The sequence below is a fragment of the Belonocnema kinseyi genome, chromosome 6, assembly GCF_010883055.1.
Source record: "Belonocnema kinseyi isolate 2016_QV_RU_SX_M_011 chromosome 6, B_treatae_v1, whole genome shotgun sequence".
Taxonomy (NCBI): Eukaryota; Metazoa; Arthropoda; class Insecta; order Hymenoptera; family Cynipidae; genus Belonocnema; species Belonocnema kinseyi.
The window spans coordinates 134,825,092-134,835,809 of NC_046662.1; the positions used below are offsets into that span (position 1 = coordinate 134,825,092).

At 30.7% G+C, this 10,718-nt stretch overlaps 1 protein-coding gene across 1 annotated transcript; it reads right to left on the reverse strand.

Moving 5' to 3' along the window:
• Positions 1-2,550: 2,550 nt before the first annotated feature.
• On the reverse strand, positions 2,551-3,210 carry LOC117175611. The gene has a single exon (XM_033365320.1). It carries the CDS (start codon positions 3,208-3,210, stop codon positions 2,551-2,553), a length of 660 nt encoding a protein of 219 aa, XP_033221211.1.
• Between the last annotated feature and the right edge of the window lie 7,508 nt (positions 3,211-10,718).

A 10,718-nucleotide genomic window follows, 5' to 3' on the forward strand; every position in this document is an offset into this window, starting at 1 on the left:
AAATTAAATATAAAAATCTTAAATGTTAAGATTATTTGAATACTGCAATTTTAAATTTTGTCGAATTATTAAGATTAATTTAACAAATTTTATATGTACTTAAAATAAAATTTTTTATATCACATAACACCTTATTCTAAATGAACAAACGGTACAGATTTGACTTTAACCTGTTATGCCAGTTGGAAAAACAGGTATTTCTTTTATCATTTCTCAGAATGTTATTTTGTCCTAAACATAAAGCAAATTAAAATACGCTTAAAAATAAAAATCATAAAGGTCAGAAATTCATGCAGTTGTTTGTTAGAAAATCTGACAAGTTGTTTAATAAAACTCCTTTCCACACTACCGCGGAGGTAGAGTTTAAGGCGCTTTTTTTACGTGGTATCCCCTGTAGGTCTAGTCCACGCCCTACGAAGACAAGAAGGATTTTTTGCTTTAAGCCAAACTTTAACTTATCCTATTTCTACCTTACTGAGATTTTTTCTGATCAACCAACTTCCACGGGAAATGCGATATGATGCTGAAAATAAAATTCACTAATAAGGTAGGTTTGTATGGCTCTAGCTTTTTTGAGATAACAACAAAAATTTCAATAGAAATTGGTTTTAGAATTTCAAAAAATTAGTACCTTACAAATGTACCACAAGGCTTTTTTTCAGTTCCAAAAATTTCAAAAACGGTGACATATTTAGTATTAACTTGAGAAGCCCTTATCGATTACCAATATACGTTCAAACGCATTTTTTTCTTTTTAAAGTCAAGAAATGAAGAAATCAATAAAATTGAAGAAATGACGAAGTTTGGAAAATTAAGAAATCAAGAATAAAGAAGTTTGTATTAATTCTGGATATTTTGGGGTGCTTGATTATAGTAAGTGCCCTTGCCTCTCACGTGTGTTTAAAGCGTGACATTACAAAATATAATATAATATAAATAAATACTAAATATGTAATTACATGTTTATAAACATTGTATTAAACATTATATAAAAGTAATTTAAAAACAATAATAAATATAATACTCACAAAATAATAGTTAAAATTAATTTTCCATGCAGGTTTAGCACGCAAAGAAAAGAATAAATGATGTAATTTTGGTGATATATAAATTAATTCATATTATTTTGTGAATAAGAAAGGGGTTTAAAATTGATTAATGTCATACCTTATACATAAGAATTAATCCCCTTCTTCATATGCAAAGAGCGTCAAACCAGCTTTCCTGTCATTTGCTACCGAATTATAAAGATTTTCGGTCATCAGTTGTTAATGCTTAGAAGTGATGATCATTGATCTGGCTGTTTCATCTCTCGCCTTCAATGTTAATCGAGTGACATAAATAGAATTTACCGTCTTCTTCCCTATTTGATTTCTTTTTGGGGTTTTCACGTCCGTAAGCACGGAAAAACATCGCATCTGCCTCAGCATTTGAATGAGGAAGACATCGAACAATATTCATTACTGAGGTCAAATTTGGAAAGAGCTTTTCTCCTGAAATCGCCGAAAATAGACCGATAGTAGACCACATTTGGTCAAAAAATATCTTTGACAAATTCACTTTTAATTCCTGACTAATTTCAAGTAATGAATCCCACTCTGCTTGCACTTGAGGCCGAAACACAGCAACGCGAGATAAAAAGATGTCACCAAAAGGAAGCCGATTACGAATTTCTTTGCTTGCTGTCACATAAAATTCCAAGCAATTACGAAGAAATTTATCGACGTCTTCTCTTTGCAACTTCTTGTGTGTAAGTTACTGTTGTAAGTACTCGCGCGTTTCCTTACCAACGTCAATGGCTTCAAGCGGTTTTTGATTACTAGGATCTGCAAAATTTACATTGTTAATTATTTGAAAGAACAAATCGGGCCAAAGTAGACCCTCTTTCAAATACTTGTTAAGAATCGATACAAAAAAATTAACTGAGTATGGCTGCAGTTCCTGTACCAATGTTTCGCGACTTTGAAATTTCGCATTATAAGCGTTGAACTTATCCAAAATAAATGAAAGGAACAGAAAATAAGCCAATGTCAAAGGATTATGCATCTTTTCTAGCAATTCTTTGGCCTTCTCTACCTTCTCAGATATGAGCCCCATAAGAAACTGAAGAATGCCATCCTAATTATTTATTATAACGATAATACATCGTAAGCGGATAAGCCAGCGAGTTTCAGAATGACTAGGAATTTTTCGAAACTCATAACCTAATTCCAAAATAATCATTCGAAAAATAGCAGTCCTCTTGGAACTAGCATTCAGGAATTTTCGTAATTCTTTAATCACATCATCTACATCGGGTATTGTGGTACAGGAATATTTTGCTGAAATTACCGATGAATGTGAGACACACTGCAAAGTAATTGTAAGCGGACATTAATCCTTTAATTTTGTTTTGAAAGAGCATTTATTACCAACCATTAATTGTACATTATCGCACGCTGAAGCTTTTATATTATTTAAAGGGATCTTCTTTTCCGATAATGCTCTTTCAAATGAAGCAAAAATTTGAGGAGAAGAGCAATTCGAAGCATCTAAATTTACGAGCTGAAGTCATTCTACTCTGACGGAAAGTGTCATGGGTTCTACATATCGAACCATTAACGACAACCACTTTTCAAGAGTCCTATCGCTCGTTTCGTCTTCGTACACTGCAAATGATTGCTTGCGCAAAATATTGGAAATGCGATCAGTTCCAGCAGCACAAACGACGTTATTCGCAACTAAGACCATTTTAATGTGGCCCAATTTAACATTTTTTAAAACCGAAGGTTCCATGTCTTGAAAAAGTCGTATTAAGTCCGAGGAAATCCTAAATGGAAGATTATGTTCCATGAAAAACGCAGTGATCCTAATCTCTGCTTCTGGAACCTTTTGTTTGAAAGTACCAAATTGCGGACTTTCAGATTCTGAGAAATCTGTATTGAAAGAACTTGCTGCAAGAGAATCAACATCAAAAGAATTGGCAGTTACATTAGAAGAGTTTTTGAATTTCCGATTTTCCACATAACAACGATTTTTGCAAATTTTACACTGAAACTTTGTTTCATCGGCTAATGGAACCACCCACTCTCTCCTAGAGGAAAATTCATCGAACCATGTCATCTGAAAGCTTTTTGAACTTTTAGGGATTTTTTTAGCAGGTTCACCTTCGTTTGAACCCGAAGAACTGTGCTTAGAAACAGGAAAATTTTGATCCGCTGGATTATTCATATTAAATGAAAAATTAATCGACAATGAAGAACAGTATTACCTCAAAAGAATCACTAAAATCTATTCTAAAAGTCAGTTCTACGGTCCTAAAAAAATCTGTAAAAGATCGGAAAAATAGAGCAAATCCAAATAAATACCTTTTGCGCCAATAAAGGCATCCCACACTATTTAACACTTACTTTTTCGGTTTACGATACAAAATTTGAGAAAAGTATGAAGAATTCCGAGACTCTAGACTTTCCAAATAACGCCTAACGCGAGACTAAACTCTTCTATGATATTAAAAGATGATTGAAATTTGTTTTTGCCTGCCCCTTTGTTAGTTTGTTATTTGTTTTGATGTCCGATTTGACCTTCTATCGCCCGCTGCAACAAGTTGCGTTCGCAGCCGAGAAGGTACATGCATATAGGGCAGGGTTAAGATTGATGTTGGCGATTTAAAATATTAACCCTCTACCGCCCAGTGACATATATGTAACGTTTGGAAGACTTGAGTTTTTTTAAATATGACTTTGAGACGAACAGCAATTTTTAACGCAAGGATTTACCTGAAAGTCAGGACGGTAATGAGCTAGAATTTTAGTTTTGTATACACTCCGCCATAGAAATAATATGTCTAAATATCTCAAAATTCAGAAAAAAACGAAAGTTTTAAGGGCCTTTGATATATTTTATTTAAACCTTAATCTGCAACTCTGTCAGTGGAAGTTTTCCGTTGCTTAAAATTCACTCGATAAACGAAGCGCTTAAAGGTTGAACCTAATGACTTTTGTATTTGCTATAAAAAGAATTAACAAGTTTCATGTTTATTATAGTATTTAAGTTTTTCTTCTCTAGACAGTTTTAGAAAATTTATTCACTCAAACTAGTCTTATTCATCAGAATAAGTAGTGAAATAAATTTTGCAAAATGCAACAAAAAAATCCCTGTATGCTTAACCTTAAATATATACTTTGTTTACTTGAAATAAGTTGTATGTAATTTAAAACAAATCATTTTAAGTACATATACAATTTGTTAAATCATTTTCAACATTTTGAAAATGTTAAAAATTGTAGGATTTAAATAATACTAACATTTAAGATTTTTATATTAAATTTTAACAAGATATAATAGATATATATGGGAAATGAATAAATAATAAGAAAAGTCGATAAACGAAGGACTTTCATACTTTTTGTTTACACAAAAGAGGTTCCTCAATTCTCAAGTATGATTATTAAGGGAACTGGCGTCAATTAAGCATCCATAATTAATGAAAAATTTCCATTTTTCCATTTGAGTTAAAAGAACCTATTATTTGCACGAAATGGGATACAAATTTTCCTTTCAAGGTGGTGTGGAAAGGAGTTTTATTAAAAAATGTGTGTGATTTTCTGAATAGACAACTGCATGCATTTTTCAACTTTCTTATTTTTATTTTTTAAGTATCTTAATTTTTTATTTTTCAAATAATTGCATACGGAGTATAGTTTTTATTTGAAATTTCACGACGGTTTTTTGTACCATGTTTGACCCAAGGCCAGAATCAAGGGAAAAAATTCTAAAACTATGTTCATTAGATATTACAATACTATACAAAAATTATTTCCTAAAAAAGATCCTACTTCAACCTCACCCCATTGGGAACCGAACCACAAAACTTCTGATTTCCGGTCAGGTGTTTTTCTAATTAAGCTATAATATACAAAGACTTACCTTTAGAATTCTTGTCTCCTTTTAAAATCACGAGATATTTCTTCACCAAATAAATGTTGTCAAATTTATTTTACAATTATGTACAATTAAAATAAAATTGTAGAAGCTAAATTTTGTAATATTGAGATGAGTATTTTAATACAATAAAGGCTTTGTAAAGTTTTCATATTTATTGAGAAAATAAATGAGGTGAAGTTAATAACAAAATATTTTTGATTTTTTTTAAAGTACATATTTTAAATAAAAATTATTAAAAAATTTCAAAACATTGTTAAAAAATAATACTTTTTTTGGAATATTTTCAGACCTTTTGATCTTCTAATCTTTTCAAAGCAACATAAACATAACAAAAAATGGTGAAAAAATTGACAAAAAGTTTTAATAAGAATTAAATTCCTTATTTTTTCTGAAATTATATAATATGGCAAAACTACGAAATAATTTTTAAAAATTGTGATCTTTTTTTTAATTTTCGCTCAGAATTCATTCTATTCCATTTTTGGTTCAAAATCATTTTTAAACTGAAAATCCAACTATATGTTCAAAAATTGATCTATTCTGTTGTAAATTCGATTGTGTGTTTTTAAAAAATATTTTTAAGTTGAAAATTCACTTCTTTCATCGAAAATTAAACTATTTCAAAATTACAATTTTTTTAAATAACTATTTTGGTTGATATATTAACTGTTTTGTTAAAAATCCGATTTTGTTGTTGTTGAAAAAACATTTTCTTATACTAAAAATTTAACTGTATCATTTTTGGTTGTATTTTTTTGGGGTAGGAAATTGACCATTCTGAGTCAAAAATTCTTCTTTTTTGTAGAAAATTATTCTTCTTGATTAAAAATTCATCTATTTTAATCAAGAATTCATTTCTTTGGGAAAATGCATTTTTTGGTGAAAATTCTTTTCTTATGGTATAAAATGGTTGAAAGTCCATCTATTTTTTAGGAAATTAAACTATTTCGTTGAAAAATTGTTAGTTGTAAATTTGTTTTTTAAACTGATAATGTAACCGTTTTTCGTTCAAAATTGATCTATTTTGTTAAAAAAAATTTTTTGTTGTTTTAAAATTGATTTTGAAAATTTTGAATTTCGGTTTTAGGTAGAAACCTACTGGTTGGAAAATTAGATTATTCGTTTGCAAATTTCATTTTTTGCTTAGAAATTTAAATATTTTGTTGAAACTTTGATTTTTTTGTGTTGATAATTATTTTCCAATGGAAAATTTATCTATTTAATTTTTCTTTGAAGCATTATAACTTTAGTTGAAAATGAAATTCTTTAGTTGAAGATTCCATTTTTTATCTGAAAAGTTAAATAGTCCATTTTTGATCGAATAATTATTGTTTTAGTGTCAAATTCGTTTTTAAAGATGAAAACTGAACAATTTTGTTGACACTTTTTTTTTCTTGAAAAATTTTCTTTTTCGTTATAAATTTATCTTCTTTGTTGGCGAATTATTCTTCTTTAAAAATTCATTTATTTTAGAATAAAATTAATTTCTTTTGTGGAAAATTTGGATTTAAAAATTAATTTTTTCAACTGCAAACTTTAGTATAAACTACAATGTTCAAGTTAAAAAATGTATTTTTTAAAGTAATTTCTTGGTTGAAAATTTAACTATTTTGTTCAAAATTTGTTTTTTATTTGTTAAAAATCAATTGTTTACTAAAAATATGACTAAGGTATGTATCACTAAATTTGAAACATCTTAGACCCAGAAGTCTTGTCTCCTATATCTATTTACATAAAGTCAATTATATTTTTCTCTTCGCAATAAGCGAATAATTCTAAGGTAGCTCGGGATTTGAAAACGCGAATGAATTTGAGGAGCAGCTAGAAGCTAGATCGTCATTCACAAAGACGGGAGAGCTCGGGTTCCTGTTCGCGTATTTTCGGCTTTACACGAGGCTGTACTTCGCAGCATTTAACTCGGGAGAGCTCGGATTCTTGCTCGTGCATTTTCGGCTCTACACGGGACTGGACTCCGCAGCATTTAACAGAGCCGACTCACCGACACGCTACGTTTGAATGTGTCGCTCCCAGATGGGAGAGTGGTGGGGGCCGAAAAATCCCAAGTTCTGGAGATACTGGGAGAACGTTTAATTAATTAAGTTCATATAGATAAAGATTTCAGGAATCGACGATGACGTAATGAGAATGGAATTTTATTTACCGAGAATTGTTATAATAGCACGAGGGTGGTTGCAGATCTTGGAAATTTTCAATGATGCATTATTGCGATAAACATTTAATACATAAAAAATTATATGATTTTGGGGTGAAAAACTTCAATTCCGGGAATAACTGGTATTAAATAGTCCAATATTGCGATATCGTATATCATATCATCACCTATTCCATATTTTTGGGGCTGAAAATATCCATTCCCATGATTTTTAAGTATTGATTTCCAATATCGATAGTGGGAATCGTTCAAAACTGTGATTCGTTAGTCAGCACAAGTAACGAAACCAATCTTACAGCCTTCTGCACTCTAGCCACAAGTTTGCTATTCATACGAAAAAAAGTGCGCCAGAACGCGCCCTACCTATCTACTGATCTTTATTATTGTTTAAGAATTTTATTATTTAATTTAAATTTAATTTTGGTCAGAAAAGTTTCATAGTTAAAAATTAAACTATCTATTTTAAAAATGATCTTATTTGCAGAAAAATTAATTTTCTTGGTCGAAAAATTTATATTTCTGGATTTAAAAATCCAAAGTTCTGTAGAAAATTCGTTTTTTAAGCTTGAAAACGCAACAGTTTGGTAGAATAATTTTTTTTTAATTTTCAACTACTATATTGATAATTCAATTATTTAGTTAAAAGGTACAGCAGAAGTCCGATAACTTGCCGTCGGCTAAGTGTACACTCCCCTTAAAACGTCACACCTAATATCGTGCTACTAGAGGGGCCATCCGATAAGTCCGCAATTCCTGGAATTTTCCGCCCCTACAGCCCCGCAGTTGGAAAGTTATCGGACTTGTACGGTATTCTTTTTTTTTGGTACATAAACTTGCAAACAAATAGTTCAATTTTCAATTGAAAAATATATATTTTCAACAAAAAATACAATGGTTAAGTCGGTAGTAAATCAAATTAATTTTTCTTCAAAACACAAAACAAACATCAACACCAGAAATAAATTTTTATCCAAAAAGATTCTTCAGTTAAATTTTCAATAAGAAAAGATTAATGTTTAACAAAACAATTTAAACTTTTACAAAAATACTATAATTTTCAATGAAACCGTCAAATTTTTAAGCCAAACCTACAAATTTTCTACAACATTTTAAGAAAAACGAAAAACTATTTAGAAAATATAGCAATCCATGGGGGAAAAGGAAACTCAGTCTTATCAACAAACAACTTGAACTTGATAAACAAAGATTTCGTATTACTCATACGAACCTCAAGGTTCTCAAAAATACTAAATTCAATTGTTCACTCTTTGGAAATCCTACGAAAACACAGAAAAGCAAGAACATGGAAAAGTGAGCGTCGAAGTGAAGTGAAAATAGGAACATAATATGCGAATTTAACGGGATTTTTAGGAGGGTTTAACTGAAATTGTACGAACCCTTGTATAAGAAAGAGCACTTCCCTGGTGGACCGAAGGAACCGAATTGAGCCTCTACAAAGTACCCGTAAAGACCCTATTGAGTCCCCATTCGGTTCTTTTTTTAAAAACTTAAAAAAACAGCAAACTCAAACAACTCTCGGAGTAATCGCAATACTTTTCCTTGCATCGTTAAAAACTTTTTAAAAAAATACCTGTCATTTACATGGGCCGAACTTCAAGTGCATCTTCTTTTAGTCGCAGTTAATAAGCGTTCGGTCGGTAAATTTAAGAATTTTGTCTGGATGCTAGCGCCACGCAGTGGAAACCTCAAACAACAACGCTGCGATGCAAGTTAGAGAGGATTTTATTTTTAAACTTCGCGCGAAACATATTACTTGAGCTATTATGGATGCGCTTGAAGTCATCTTCAGCAGAAGTTAATCCGACCTCCGCCTCCGCGAGGTCTGTTGCCCTTATTTTACTTGGTTATGTCGTCAAAGAAAATTTACACTGGGCATGCGCCAGAGAGGCGCATGAGGACGTTATCACTCACTAGAGTGCGTGATCTTTAAGTTTAGATTATATAACCGAGAATATGACTGAATTTAGGAGAATTTAAGAGAATTTAAGAATTTATTATTTTTAACAATATTTTTATCAGTGGGCGTGAGTTTACCTAGACACAAGATCTAGTTGGCATCTAGTTTGCGTAGCTTATACTGCCCTCTTCGTACTATCTTGCTCGTTTTTTCTCTGTAGGTGAAATCGTTGCTCTGAGTCTAGGATGTTAAATCTATATTATCCGTTGCTCCTCGCAGTAAATCCCGGTTTTAACAATGATTTCTCAAAGCAACGATAAAGTAGAAGCAGGGATTCTTACATGATTTACAAAATAATCAATTACTATAAAATTATAATACTTTTGCAATTATAATCCTTATTACATTTATGAAATTAGTGACAACAATAAAGGTTTGCCACATCAGTAATTTTAATGCTAATTTTGTAATTAGGTAAATATTTATTTTTTTAATTGGTATCACACAAATCCTGTCTATCAGGTGTAAATAATATAAATGCTTATTTAAAATGGATATAGGAACATGTATTACATTTTCCATTCCTTACAGCAACTTTTTATTAAATAATTTGATACAATTTAATCAATGTTGATCCTAGATTAGAAGTAAAATGCACCAATCGATTCTATATATAAAATAACTCCATAAACTTGTACTAAATTTTCACTATTATTCGAAACTTTTTTTTCTTTACAAATGTATAACTTTTAAGGTTGCAGTATTTTAAATCAAAAGTTTGCTATTATTTCGCTAGGATAAAAGTCCAATAATTTCCGAATTCATTCAATTGATCTCTGAAATGAGAAATGCTTGCAAAGTTAAAAAAAATCGAATTTAACCGATAAAGATTATATAACATCGAATTAAAAAACTTCAATGATAAATTATTTGTAATTAAAACCATGAAAATTAGGAAATTTTATTTTAAATTAGAATTAATAATTTTAAATAGAAAACGTTCTAATGGAAATAATTTTTAGAACAAAAATTTAAAAATTACATTAGAACTTGTAATTAAAATTATAATTCTAATGCATAAAATAAGTCTTCAATCATTAAAATATGGAATATTGTTTACATCCTCATCATTTATGGTTGAGAAAGTATTATAATAGGCTGAAATGTCACACCTCAGTGTTTAAACTATTTCCACGTTTTGAGACATCCTCAAGCCGACAATGAAGTTTTGACTATGGCGTCTGTCTGTATACTAGGCAGTTTGATAAGTCCCTGAAAAATGAAACACGGAGACGTTTTTTTGGCCAAAGTCGGTTTTATTTTTAAACATACTCTCCTTTTAGGTCGATACAGCGAGTCCAACGATTTTCTAACTTTTTGATACAGTCCGAAAAGTACTCGATCGAAAGGTCTCCAAAATACGCCTCACTTTCAACTATGAGCTCCTCATTTGAGTAAAAACGCTTACCGGTGAGCCATCTCTTCAGTTTAGGGAACAAGTAATAGTCGCTGGGGGCTAGGTCTGGTGAATACGGTGGCTGAGGAACCAATTCGAAGCCAATTTCATGCAATTTTGCTTGTGCAACTAAGCATGAATGGACAGGCGCATTGTCGTGATGATAAAGCGGTTTTTTCTTCTTCAAATGTGGTCGTTTTTCGGCGATTTCGATTTTCAATCGGTCCAATAATGATGAATAGTAT

Coding starts and splice junctions, on each gene's coding strand:
- LOC117175611 (XM_033365320.1), bottom strand. CDS start 3,210: ATGAATAATCCAGCGGATCAAAATTTTCCTGTTTCTAAGCACAGTTCT.